Source organism: Musa acuminata, chromosome BXJ1-6, assembly GCF_036884655.1.
Source record: "Musa acuminata AAA Group cultivar baxijiao chromosome BXJ1-6, Cavendish_Baxijiao_AAA, whole genome shotgun sequence".
NCBI lineage: Eukaryota > Viridiplantae > Streptophyta > Magnoliopsida > Zingiberales > Musaceae > Musa > Musa acuminata.
In genome coordinates this window covers 15,825,966-15,840,806 of record NC_088332.1, presented here as the reverse complement: position 1 = coordinate 15,840,806, position 14,841 = coordinate 15,825,966, and the positions used below count along the sequence as shown (strand labels likewise).

General features: G+C 39.5%; 1 protein-coding gene across 1 annotated transcript; it reads left to right on the top strand.

Moving 5' to 3' along the window:
* Positions 1 to 12,497: 12,497 nt before the first annotated feature.
* On the top strand, positions 12,498 to 14,572 carry LOC135676499 (uncharacterized). Its single transcript, XM_065187754.1, has 2 exons — positions 12,498 to 12,845; positions 14,285 to 14,572. The coding sequence occupies exons 1-2, from the start codon at positions 12,553 to 12,555 to the stop codon at positions 14,340 to 14,342; spliced, it is 351 nt and encodes a 116-aa protein (XP_065043826.1). The 5' UTR covers positions 12,498 to 12,552; the 3' UTR covers positions 14,343 to 14,572.
* Positions 14,573 to 14,841: the final 269 nt, after the last annotated feature.

The window sequence follows — 14,841 nt, the reverse complement described above, 5'->3', positions numbered from 1 at the left end:
GAGGGAAGTTGTTTAGATCTTTTGCCTCTTGAATAGCAGTGACTTTAGGATCCCAATTCTTAGGAAGGGATCTTAGAATCTTATTTACGAGCTCAAAATCCGAAAAACTTTTTCCGAGTCCTTTTAGACCGTTGACGACATCCGTGAAACGGGTAAACATGTCGCCAATAGTCTCACTCGGTTTCATCCGGAAAAGTTCGAAAGAGTGTAACAAAAGATTGATTTTTGACTCTTTTACTCTACTTGTGCCTTCATGAGTCACTTCGAGTGTGTGCCAAATATCAAATGCAGTTTCACAAATCGAAACACGATTAAACTCGTTTTTATCAAGTGCGCAAAATAAGGCATTCATAACCTTTGCATTAAAAGCGAAAGCCTTCTTCTCCAAATCATTCCAATCGATCATTGGAAGAGAAGACTTCGAAAAACCATTTTCGACAAGATTCCTAAGTTCAACATCCATAGAGATAAGAAAGATCCTCATTCGGGTCTTCCAATAGGTGTAGTCCGTCCCATTAAACATGGGTGGACGTGTAATAGAATGGCCCTCTTGGTTTCCGGCGTAAGCCATCTCTCTTGGGTTTTAATCTGTTTGAGAGTTAACCGGGCTTTGATACCAATTGTTAGGATCAAGAGCACTAAGAGGGGGGGGGGTGAATTAGTGCAGCGGAAAACTTTCTGCGATTAAAATTGAAAGCTGCGGTCAAACGATAAAAACAACTTCTGTATGAAAGTTGATACTAAGCAAGGTTAAAGTCAATCTATGCAGCCAGTTTGCAGCTATGATGAAAACCTGAATATCGGCGTAAACTGAAATCCGACGTTCGTACGAAGAAACTGATTTACGTCTAAATGCTGATTCGTAAATCACTTAATTAGATAAGACGTAGTTTAAGCAGGAGTATAAAGGCAGTATGCAGTTATGGTAAAGCTCAAAACGTAAATGCAATCTGCAATATGATGATCATACGAAAAAGCATATTTACGTCTAAACGCAGATTTACGTCTGAACCTTGAAACTCGTTCGTAAAATCGCAGAGGGCAGTAAGCTATTGAGAAGTTTGCAGTGAAGGTAAAATGCTCAAAGGAAATGCAAACCGAGATTTAGAGTGGTTCGGTCAATCTTGACCTACTCCACTTTTGGCTTCCTCCACCGACGAGGTCACCGACGTCAACTAGAGGCCTTCCTTCAATAGGCGAAGGCCAACCACCCTCTTACAGATTCACTCCTTTTGACGGGCTTAGGAGACAACCCTTACAGTAGTTTTCTCTCCTCTCTTTACAACTCAAACTTTGAAGAACAGAAAGAGGAGAACTAGTAGTTTTGAGCTCTAAGAACCACAGAAATACAGCAAGATTTCGAGTGTATGTTCTGTGCTTTCAGTGCTGAATGGGTGGGGTATTTATAGGCCCCAACCCAGTTCAAATTTGGAGCTCAAATCTATCAATTCCCGGAATTCCGGGATCAGGCGGTTGCACCTCCTGGCAGAGCTCGAAGATTGAGCCTCTAGAAGGTGCCACCTCTGTCAGGGGCGGTTGCACCTCTCTGCCAGAGCTCGAAGACCGAGCTCAGGCGGTTGCACCGCCTGACTGGGGAGGTTGCACCGCTTGGCAGAGCTCGAAACTTGAGCTCTAGCGGTGCTACCTCTTGACAGAAGAGGTTGCACCGCCCAGTCTCGCTCGGAGACTGAGCCCGGGGCGGTGCCACCTCTTGGCTGGGGCGGTTGCACCGCCCAGTCTCGCTGGGAGACATATTCTGCAGCTTGCTCTGGTGCGTCAATCGCTTCTTCCGGCGAGTTTCCGGTGAACTTCCGTCGATCATCCGACGAACCCTCGGTGATCCTCCTGCGGACTTTCGGCAAACTCCTGGACTTGCGACGATCCACTTGGCAAGTTCCGACGAGCTCCTTTGGCAAGCTTCTGGACTTCTCGGATTTGTTCCCGCAGAACCTCCGACGACTGTCAGAACTTCCGTCAAGCTCTCGAACTCCCAACGTGATCATTGTCATGACTCCGGCGCAACTCCTGCTGCATGTCTTACTTTCATTGTAGTTAATCCTGCACACTTATCTCAACACACAGATTAGACAAACAAATGACAATTGACTTCATCATCAAAATCCGAGATTCAACAATCTCCCCCTTTTTGATGATGACAATCAATTGATAATGGAGTTAACCTTAACTCCCCCTGTCTATATGCCATACTTCTTGAATTTAAAAACTTTATAAATTCAAGAGACATATTCCCATCATGATTCCTATCATGATGTATCTCTTTGAAGATGATGTCCAGGCTTGACATTCATTTTCAATTATAACAAGTTTGAATGATGGTTATTGTAGCAATTCATCATATTGTAAGATATCGACATGTAAAGCTGTGAAGCAAGATTTTGATATCATTACATGATGTACACATTTCGAATATTTTAGCAAGTGTAGCATTGCATCACATGGTAAGATATCAGCTCGTATGATGCAAATATTTGTTTGATATCTTGATACAGGGCATATAGCAATGATAGCAATCATATATTTCTTGGTGATGCAAGTATGGCCTAATCATAGCAATGATAGCAATCATATATTTCTTGGTGAAGCAAGATTTTGATATCATTACATGATGTACACATTTCGAATATTTTAGCAAGTGTAGCATTGCATCACATGGTAAGATATCAGCTCGTACGATGCAAATATTTGTTTGATATCTTGATACAGGGCATATAGCAATGATAGCAATCATATATTTCTTGGTGATGCAAGTATGGCCTAATCATAACAATGATAGCAATCATATATTTCTCCCCCTTGGTCATCAACAAAAAGCATGGTAGATATGATTCCAGGAGAACAATATAAGCAGGTTATCAAGCACATAAAGGAAGGCATGACACGTATAATGCTTTGAATACCTCTTCTCCTTGTATGTTATAATTCTTTGTGCATGAAGGAGGAAACTCATTTTTCCAAAAAAAATTTACATAAGAGTGTACAGGAAAATCCGATTTTTAGCATTCAAATTGTTAAGCAAATCCGAAAATGAAATGAACTCTTCCATGCATTCGGACATAAGTAAGTTATTTGATCAAGTGATACCAAGGCATGTAATAGTAATCAAATGATTTGATCATTCAATAAAGTCCGAAAAATAATTTTGATTGGTTTAAGTATTCGGACACATCAACATTCCTAATTCTCTTCTTATGAAATCAAATTGTTCTTCACTTAGAGGTTTTGTAAAGATATCAGCTAGTTGATGTTTCGTATCAATGAACTCTATGATTACATCATGATTCGTAACATGATCTCGTATAAAGTGATGTCTAATATCAATATGTTTTGTTCTTGAGTGTTGTATAGGGTTCTTTGTTAAGCATATTGCACTTGTGTTATCACATTTAATGGAAATATTTTTAAGATGAACTTTATAATCTTCTAAGGTGTTTTTTATCCAAACAACTTGTGCATAGCATGCACTTGCTGCAATATATTCAGCTTCGGTTGTTGATAGTGCAACCGAGTTTTGTTTCTTAGATGACCAGGAAACAAGGGCATATCCTAAGAATTGACATGTTCCTTATGTGCTTTTTCTATCTAATCTACAGCCAGCAAAGTCCGCATCAGCATAAGCAATTAACTCAAGATTCTCTGATTTTGGGTACCATAATCCTAGATTTTTGGTACCATTAAGATATCTGAGTATTCTTTTAACTGCTTTGATATGAGATATCTTAGGGTTTGATTGAAATCTAGCACAAAGTCCTACACTGAACATGATGTCTGGTCTAATTGCAGTGAGGTAAAGTAAACTTCCTATCATACCCCTATAAGTTTTTTGATCGAAGCTTTCTCCACTTTCATCAATTTCTAACTTAGTGGAGGTGCTCATAGGAGTGTTAATAGCTTTTGAGTTATTCATATTAAACTTCTTTAGTAAACTCATAACATATTTAGTTTGACTAATAAAGATGTCATTGCTTAGTTGTTTGATTTGTAGACCTAAGAAGAATGTTAACTCTCCCATTAGACTCATTTCGAATTCAAGACTCATAGTTTTAGCAAAAGATTCACAAAGAGATTCATTCGTAGAACCAAAGATAATATCATCAACATAAATTTGAACAATGAGAAAATTATTTTCAAAGTTCTTGATGAATAATGTAGTATCAACCTTACCTTTTATGAAATTATTTTCAATAAGAAAAGAACTAAGTCTCTCATACCAAGCCCTTGGAGCTTGTTTTAAATCATAGGGAGCTTTAGTTAATCTAAACACATGATTAGGGAGACTATTATTTTCAAATCCAGGAGGTTGTTCAACATAGACTTCTTCGGAAATATAGCCTTTAAGAAAAGCGCTTTTAACATCCATTTGAAACAACTTCAAATTATTACTACTAGCATAGGCAAGGAGCATCCTTATGGCTTCTAATCGAGCCACAAGAGCGAAGGTTTCTTCGTAATCGATACCTTCTTCTTGGTTGAAACCTTTGGCCACTAATCTAGCCTTGTTTCTAACCATGATACCATTTTCATTTTGCTTGTTTCTAAAGATCCATTTAGTATCAATAACTAAATGGTCATTTGGCCTAGGAACAAGCGTCCATACCTCATTTCTCTCAAATTGATTCAATTCATCTTGCATTGCGATAATCCATGAATCATCTTTCATGGCTTCATCAATACATTTGGGTTCAATTTGGGAGAGAAAAACGACGTTGGCACAAAAATTTTTAAGAGAAGATCGTGTTTGAACCCCCTTTGATGTGTCTCCTAAGATTAGCTCCTTAGGATGAGTATCTACATACTTCCAATCCTTGGGTAAGGAAATCTTGGAAGTGGATTTATCCAAGTTGCTAGTTGGAGACGGGGTTTCATTTAAATTCAAGGAATCAAAATTAACATCATCATCAAAATCATTTTTCCTAATTTCGAAAATCTCATTGAAAACAACATGAATGGATTCTTCAATAATTAAAGTTCTTTTATTGAAGATACAAAAAGCTTTGGAAACCGAAGAATAACCAAGAAAGATTCCTTCATCGGATTTAGCATCAAATTTTCCTAAGTTATCCTTTTCATTCAAGATAAAACACTTACACCCAAAGACTTTAAAATATGAAACATTGGGTTTTTTGTTATTCCATAACTCATAAGGAGTTTTGGTGAGTAAGGGTCTTACTAGAACTCTATTCAAAATATAGCATGCAGTGTTTACGGCTTCGGCCCAAAAATATTTGGGTAGGCTATGTTCATTCAACATGGTTCTTGCCATTTCTTGTAGATTTCAATTTTTTTCTTTCTACTACCCCATTTTGTTGAGGATTTCTTGGAGTAGAGAAATTATGGTTGTATCCATTGAGTTCACAGAATTCTTGGAAATCATGGTTTTGAAATTCTCCACCATGATCACTTCTAATTGACGAAATCATAAAGCCCTTCTCATTTTGAACAAGTTTACAAAACTTGGTAAAGTATCTAAAGCATTCATTTTTCTGTTTTAAGAAGTAAGTCCATGTATATCTGCTATAGTCATCTACAATGACAAAGGCGTATTTGCTACCTCCTAGACTCGATGTAGAGATTGGTCCGAACAAGTCCATATGGATCAGTTGTAAGGGCCTAGAGGTGCTTATTTGATTCTTAGTTTTGAAGCTACCCTTAATTTGTTTACCTAATTGGCAAGCATCACATACATTATCTTTGATGAACTTGATATGAGGAATTCCTTTTACAAGTTCTTTAGATGATATTTGAGTGATTAGTTTCATGCTAGCATAACCTAATCTTCTATGCCATAGCCAAGCATCCTCATTCAAAACCGAAAAACACATTTCATTACACAAATCATTGATGTTAATGGTGTATACGTTATTTTGTTTTAATGCAATCATAGACATGTTTCTATGTGGTTTTTCGATGATGCAAGCATTAGATTCGAATTTGACAGTGTATCCTTTATCACATAATTGACTAATGCTTAAGAGGTTATGTTTTAAACCATCAACCAACAAAACATCTTCAATAAAGAAGTTGGATTTGTTACCTATGGTTCCTTTGCCAATGATTTTACCCTTGTTGTTGTCTCCGAAGGTGACATAGCCTTCGTCTATGCTAGTGAGCTTAGAGAATTGAGATGGATCTCCGGTCATATGCCTTGAGCATCCACTATCAAGGTACCATCTCTTGCTCCTAGCTTGCGATGGTGTGGGTTTCTACAAGAAAGGATGATTTTTAGGTACCCATTTGCTTTTGGGTGCCTCAAAGATAGATCTACATTGTTTATCATGTTGCATAGAGTTTATCATGGTTCCTTTAGGAACCCAAGTCAGTTTGTTTGGACTTATTTTCTTGAATGGACAATAATGCGTCTTGTGTCCAAATTTGCAACAAAAGTTGCATTTGGTTTGGTGTTGAACATGTAAGATGGGGCCTTTTATGAAGGTGGTTGGATTTAGGTGAGGACTTCTCACAAATCCAATTCCACTCTTTTTTGGAACGTGACCCTTGTTTGCAAGGATCATGTTCAAAGACTTGCTACCAACCTCGAATTTCTTCAAGGTGTCCTTAAGTAGCAGGTTTTCTTTTTGGAGAGTTTCTAGATCATGGCATTTGATACATGAATTTAAACTATCATGATATTCAGTTTTTAACTTATCAAAATCACAAGTAAGACTATCATGCTCCTTTTTTAGCAATTTGTATTTTCTATTGATAATCTTGCATTCATCAAATAAGTCATGGAAGGCATTTAATAATTCATCGAAAGATAAATCAACATATAATAAATTCGTTACCTCTTCTCCGATGGCCATTAAGGCGTAATGAGCAACTTACTCGGTGTTGGACTCCTCTTCTTTGGATGTGCTTGAATCATCCCATGTTGCTTTGAGCGCCTTCTTCTTTGTTGTTCTCTTTTTGGCTTGGGGACAATCACTCTTGTAGTGTCTCGACTTTTTGCACTCATAGCAAATAACTTGGTCCTTCTTGGGTTCAAGTTTATTTTTAGTGTCATTCTTAAACTTGTTTCTTTTAATGAATTTTTTAAATTTTCTTATTAGAAATGGCAAGTCATTGTCACAGTCCTCATCACTTGAGTTTTCTTTCAAGTGGTCTTCCAAAGTTCTAAGTGTCATATCCTTCCTGTTCTTTGGAAGGATGTCTTCTTGCTCTTCATGAGCTTTGCAAGTCATCTCGTAGGTCATTAATGACCCAATTAGTTCTTCAAGAGGGAAGTTGTTTAGATCTTTTGCCTCTTGAATAGCAGTGACTTTAGGATCCCAATTCTTAGGAAGGGATCTTAGAATCTTATTTACGAGCTCAAAATCCGAAAAACTTTTTCCGAGTCCTTTTAGACCGTTGACGACATCCGTGAAACGGGTAAACATGTCGCCAATAGTCTCACTCGGTTTCATCCGGAAAAGTTCGAAAGAGTGTAACAAAAGATTGATTTTTGACTCTTTTACTCTACTTGTGCCTTCATGAGTCACTTCGAGTGTGTGCCAAATATCAAATGCAGTTTCACAAATCGAAACACGATTAAACTCGTTTTTATCAAGTGCGCAAAATAAGGCATTCATAACCTTTGCATTAAAAGCGAAAGCCTTCTTCTCCAAATCATTCCAATCGATCATTGGAAGAGAAGACTTCGAAAAACCATTTTCGACAAGATTCCTAAGTTCAACATCCATAGAGATAAGAAAGATCCTCATTCGGGTCTTCCAATAGGTGTAGTCCGTCCCATTAAACATGGGTGGACGTGTAATAGAATGGCCCTCTTGGTTTCCGGCGTAAGCCATCTCTCTTGGGTTTTAATCTGTTTGAGAGTTAACCGGGCTTTGATACCAATTGTTAGGATCAAGAGCACTAAGAGGGGGGGGGGTGAATTAGTGCAGCGGAAAACTTTCTGCGATTAAAATTGAAAGCTGCGGTCAAACGATAAAAACAACTTCTGTATGAAAGTTGATACTAAGCAAGGTTAAAGTCAATCTATGCAGCCAGTTTGCAGCTATGATGAAAACCTGAATATCGGCGTAAACTGAAATCCGACGTTCGTACGAAGAAACTGATTTACGTCTAAATGCTGATTCGTAAATCACTTAATTAGATAAGACGTAGTTTAAGCAGGAGTATAAAGGCAGTATGCAGTTATGGTAAAGCTCAAAACGTAAATGCAATCTGCAATATGATGATCATACGAAAAAGCATATTTACGTCTAAACGCAGATTTACGTCTGAACCTTGAAACTCGTTCGTAAAATCGCAGAGGGCAGTAAGCTATTGAGAAGTTTGCAGTGAAGGTAAAATGCTCAAAGGAAATGCAAACCGAGATTTAGAGTGGTTCGGTCAATCTTGACCTACTCCACTTTTGGCTTCCTCCACCGACGAGGTCACCGACGTCAACTAGAGGCCTTCCTTCAATAGACGAAGGCCAACCACCCTCTCACAGATTCACTCCTTTTGACGGGCTTAGGAGACAACCCTTACAGCAGTTTTCTCTCCTCTCTTTACAACTCAAACTTTGAAAAACAGAAAGAGGAGAACTAGCAGTTTTGAGCTCTAAGAACCACAGAAAGACAGCAAGATTTCGAGTGTATGTTCTGTGCTTTCAGTGCTGAATGGGTGGGGTATTTATAGGCCCCAACCCAGTTCAAATTTGGAGCTCAAATCTGTCAATTCCCGAAATTCCGGGATCAGGCGGTTGCACCTCCTGACTAGGGCGGTTGCACCACCTGGCAGAGCTCGAAGACTGAGCCTCTGGGCGATGCCACCTCTGTCAAGGGCGGTTGCACCTCTCTGCCAGAGCTCAAAGACCGAGCTCAGGCGGTTGCACCGCCTGACTGGGGAGGTTGCACCGCCTAGCAGAGCTCGAAACTTGAGCTCTAGCGATGCTACCTCTTGACAGAAGAGGTTGCACCGCCCAGTCTCGCTCGGAGACTGAGCCCGGGGCGGTGCCACCTCTTGGTTGGGGCGGTTGCACCGCCCAGTCTCGCTGAGAGACATAGCTTAGGCGGTGCTACCTCCTAGCTTGGGCGGTTGCACCTCCCACAGCAATCAGGGTCCGAAGGGGTTAATTCATTCGGCCCAATTTGATTCTTTCAGGGGCCTAATTGCCCCAAGATTAAGCTAATGGGATCACCTCCCATTTCTAACTTAATCAATGTGCTAACTACGATTATTTCCTAAGACATATTCTACAGCTTGCTCCGGTGCGTCAATCGCTTCTTCCGGTGAGTTTCCGGCGAACTTCCGTCGATCATCCGACGAACCCTCGGTGATCCTCCTACGGACTTCCGGCAAACTCCTGGACTTGCGACGATCCACTTGGCAAGTTCCGACGAGCTCCTTTGGCAAGCTTCTGGACTTCTCGGATTTGTTCCCGCAGAACCTCCGACGACTGTTAGAACTTCCGTCGAGCTCTCGAACTCCCAACGTGATCATTGTCATGACTCCGGCGCAACTCCTACTGCATGTCTTACTTTCATCGTAGTTAATCCTGCACACTTATCTCAACACACAGATTAGACAAACAAATGACAATTGACTTCATCATCAAAATCCGAGATTCAACAAGATCTATAGGAATTCAAGAATATACGATCTCCCTAGGTAACACAATTATCTCATACGTGGTTTTCAGTTTCATGAGTCTTTATATACCAATCTTCCCACAATGATGAACATCTTTTGGAAAATTGAGAATTTTTGTTTTATATTCTTCTATTGCACATGTGATGTCGCTCCTATATTTCCCTACACCTACTTCACTTTCATCATAATGCCAGCACAAATCCTTTGTTGTTCATTCTTTGAGTTCCTCTTGGGTTAGTCTTCTAATATTAAAATTTCGCGTAAAAATGGTTGGAGTAGTTGACTTGCTAATCACCTATTTATTAACACTCCTAGTTTGATAATTTTTCATGTTAATTTTTTCTTCATGCACTCGAGCAAAAGAAATTACAACTCTAATAATGTAAGGTTGGCGAGCCTTAACTTCATAACAAATGTCTGGATTAAGATCTTATTAAATATTCTCACAAATTATCTTTTAGGCTAATCTTTAGCCTGATTTAATGGTTGTTCAAATTGACTTTGATACTCTAACATGGTAGAAGTATGACAAATATTGGGAAGCTGTCTATTCACATTCTCATGTTTAAATAGTCCAAAATGAATAAGAAAACTTTTTTTGAACTACTCCTATAAGGAAACTTTATGATATATTTCATATCAATCATACTATTGAATAGTATCTTCATCTAGTTGGATTGAAACTATTTCTACTTTTAGAATCTTTAGGAATTCTATGAAAGTAAAAAAATTTCTTTGCTCTATAACTCTCACTAGTCATATCTCTATCTTCCCATCTAGAAAATTTTACTTTTATACAAGGGTAGCCATTATCATACTCTTGGTAACATAAGCTAATTATTTAATTACATAAGCTAGATTTTCATCTTGTTGATTTTTATTAAAACTCTCAAGTAAACTATTTTTGAAATCATTGAGTTTCTTGCGGCCTGCTTTTAGTTTTTGCTTCCAAGGCTTTAAATTGGGTTTTCATAGAATTATCAATGTTTATTACCTATGATTATAGATCTATAATTCCTAAGTTTTGTTTCTGATTTCGAGAGCACTACTTAGCATTGAAGTTGAAGTCACTATTAGTAGCATAGACATTAAGGCCTATGGCAATGTCGGAGAGGATATTAAAGGAATACCGATGACACACAACAAGAACTTTAGGAACGCCAAGGACACATTGTCGAGGAAGCGTCTATGACACACTGCAAGAACTTTAGAAATATCGAATAAACATCAAAGTAGCACTGAGGACATATGACTCTGATACCAAATGATAAAACCTTAAGGTTTTATCTAAGAAAGTAGATAGAGATTTGATCACTTCGAGGGGATCAATCTCCAAATTTGCCAAAGGCTTTGAGTTATATTTGATTACTTAAGAAAAATAGTCAAAGATATTATATATATATATATATATATATATATATATATATATATATATATGGTTATTAATCCTTTGATTACAATTTCTAACAAAAATAAAAATAGCTATCCCTAATTTGCTATATCAAAGACTCCTAATATAATTAAAATAAACTTAAAAATTATTATCATAATTAAAAAAACTAAATAAAAATTAAAAACTAATATCCAGTTCCTAAAACCAAACAGTTTCCTCGTCCCCGCCGCTTGATGCTTCCGACCACAACTGAGAAGACATTTGTCGAGATGGAGGGAGAAGCGCTTGCAAGGAGTTCTCATTGACGATACACAAACACAATAAAAGTACGCGTCCCAAATTACGGGCAGGACCTAGCGCGGTGAAGCCTTTCCATTTTCACTTTTATGGCCCCCACGCTTATGAGTCAAGTAAGATGTACTCGTGAGATTTAAACGTGCGTAAGTAGTCCAGAAAACCAGGGGTTTTGATAGACTCACACCTCCGTCCAACTACTCGACGAATTACCTGCCTTGTGTTGGACAAAGCTGGGCCCCTCATCCGACGACGAGTTAAGTGAGACAGACCACGCACTCTGGCGCTCTAGAAATAGGACATGTCGGACGTATTAAGACCATCGTCTTAAATTCTTGTGCATGTATTAAGTCGAATGAGACGTCAACAAACACTGTTCGTAGAGATCCAGATATTTCACTCAGATCCTTTCTTGAGCAAGCAACTTGCACGAGTCAAATCCACATCTATTCTATCTCGTATTAATTGTTGATCCTGCAAAGCATGAAGAAGATGAAGATGCTGATGATGATACTGGCCCTGCAGCTCACTCCAACGCAGATGACAGTGACTCAACGCCACAATGTTCGTCCATGGCCACGCGGACACCATTCATCCACCTGTGGTGTTCGTCGATGCCTTTGCTCGTTTGGTCTGCTGCAGAGGATCTCATTTGTTCTGGTGCACAACAACAACAGAAGTAATTGCGTGACAGCGGCCTCACAGAGTCACCGGGGACCCCCCAACCAAGAGCCCACAGTCCCAGGGAATTGTTCTTTCCCACCTCCTCCTCATCTGGCTGACAAGAGCCACACACAGCGATTCACCGGTCATCTTTCTTGAGGGATCTTGTTGTGCTGTAATCTGGAGTCTTCTCCAGTCCTCCGATCCAGCAACAGCCACAACTCAGTGCTCCATTCGATGCCTCTGATTGCAACGCAGCCCTTGGTAGGAGGCTTCTGCTGTTCCCTGGGCCAACAAAGATCCGATCTTTACTAAGGTTAGTGAGAGACTAGTAGTAGGCTGTTCACTTGACCTTAGAATTCCTTTCTCTTGATTCACCACAGGATCTGAGAGGGCAGTGGGAGTCCATCGCTGTCCCATCAATAGCCTTCGAGCATCGTCACCAGAATCCTGCCTATTCTAATTTCTGCGAAGAGGACTATGTGATGGAATGAAGAGGGTATTTTGGTCCTTTTAGCGGTCCGGCAGGACCTATATAAACGCCACGAGAGGGGAGCAGAAGAAGAGGAAGACGGGCAGCTCCGCTGTGGTTGCGACGACAGCAGATGAGGCTCGCCAGCTTCCTCCAGTGCGGTTGCGGGGCGCCGCGGCCCGAGGAGAAGCCGCAGGCGGCCCGGACGGGGACTGATCCCCGTGACCGTGGCCGCCGTCGCCGCAGCCGTGGGAACGACGCCTCGAAGCCCTGGAGGCCGTCGCTCGCGGCGATCTCCGAGAACGGCGCGCCGACGAGGGCGGCGGCGGGTGCCCGAGATGGAAAGATGACCGCTGACGGGGCAGAGAAGCACAAGGCCGTCGTCTCTCGTCGGGTCCTTCCTCGCGATCACAGTGACCACGACCGGTAACCCCTCCCACCCTCGAAGTCTTCTTGTATTAATTTCTAGGCTTACATCGATCAGAAATCGCACGAATGATCATCACAGCTTTGGTTTGTTTGATTGATTCGAGGAACCTCCAAGCAAACAGTTGAAATGGCAACTGTTGTTGACCTTGTCTGCTTCTGTAGGATTCTCGCTTTGACGTGTTTGTAGAAATGACAACTGTTGTTGGTCCTGTCTGCCTCTGTAGGATTCTCTCTTTGATATCACTGTATAGTCCCGCGGTCAGATTGGCTGTTATTAGTTACTATGCTCCAATACAACATATTCATCTAAAAACTATGGGTTATGACAATTGCAGTGGCATTCCTCTGTACAAGGTATTGTTATTGAGAAATTTGGATTAATTTCTATGACTACTGTGTAAGCTCAAATACATTTAATTCGTAATCTGGCACAGTATTTGTTCCTCTCTGCATTGAGTTGATTAGTAAATCACAGACTTGTTTCTGGATGTTATTTGTGAATAGATTGAGGAGTTCTTATTGTTTTCTAGTTTTCCAAAAATTTCTTCAGAATTGTCATTTTAGTTCTTGAACTCATCATGTATGCATATTAATCTCCAATCTCTTAAGCCATATAAATCTAAGTCAACTCTGTATGGTAAAGCTACAGAGATTACATCCAAAGTTACAGTTTTGTAGGACTAGAAGATGTTTGTCTAATTCTATGCTTTCTTTCTTATTCTTATCATTTTCTCCTGCCATAATCATCCGATAGTTCCCTATTCTCCTTCCATCTTTCTTGTTAGAGATTTAGTGGTTCACCAGCCACACTTCCAGAATCTTAAAAGACATACCTCTCTAAACCTTGAAATACACACCTTTATGCTTGAAACTTGAAATAGAATGGGAGAGAATAAAGCCTTTATGCTAATGGAGGGATCCTAGGAACTTTGGGATTGCAATTTGGGAATCATGAGAAAAGAGTAAAGGTCATAGACTAATTCGTTTAGCTTTTGAGGAAGTGAAATTTTTGGGAGGAACAAGATGGATCACATCACCTAAAAAGCATCATCTCATTCGAAGATTATACTTTTAGTCAGTGGTCAAATTATAATTCTGAAGTTAAATATGATTGAAAATTCTATGATTTTGGCTTCAAAGTTTTAATATGCAAGTGCCTGTGCGCCCACCCGCTAGCATCTTTTGCCAAAAGGACCAAAGTTAACCGGTTTTGGACCGGGGATTAGCATCTTGAACTTAGTTCATTTTTGTGCTCTGATGAGCACGCAGAAGCCCGTAACAGGCTTTTGAAGTAAATAGTAAAGAACATGAGAAATTTCATTTAATTTCCAACTAGTGCTTGTTGATACTGTACAGAGGAAATATTTGGAGTGGAAGTAAGCTTTTTTCTTAATCTCCTTTTGATGCATCCTCATGGCACTTTTTTCTATTTTCAGGTATTCAGATGTTTCTTCAGTTGTGCCGGCATTTAGTCCCACTGCCTTTTTGTTCTAGTGCCTAATTCAGTGTTCATCTGCGATGAAAAAGAAGAAGAGAAGAGTGAAGGATGACCGGAAGATGAAGAATGCTTTGTGCAAGATTTAGTGATTTTGTGCCATTTACTCAGCAGTCACTTCTTCCTATTCATCCTTCCTTTTCTGTATATTTTCCCTTTACAAATCCTTGTGTATACAAAAGCTAGAATGAAATATGTAAATATCAGAACATGACAATTCAGATCAGTATCTCATGATGTCTGAAAGTTATGTAATTCTTGACTTCTGCAGGAGTGCAGTTCAGAAGAAGCTTCAAGCTGAGCCACACTGTGGCTGTAGCTTGAACTTCTGCATCTCTCTTGTTAAAAGGACAATTTAAAGTTTCTTGCCCTCCTGTTTATTGAAACATTGACTAATTTTTGTGTTTGTGTTCTTGTTAATTGATAAATTATATTAGTTTGATATAAAATCCAAGTGGAATGATGTTACTAAATTTACTCTCATCAATAACTATGATC

Excerpts from the sequence above, each read along its gene's own strand:
- LOC135676499 (XM_065187754.1), top strand. The coding sequence starts at position 12,553 with ATGAGGCTCGCCAGCTTCCTCCAGTGCGGTTGCGGGGCGCCGCGGCCC. Across the intron at positions 12,846-14,284 it reads GATCACAGTGACCACGACCG|GTATTCAGATGTTTCTTCAG; the intron begins GTAACCCCTCCC and ends TTCTATTTTCAG.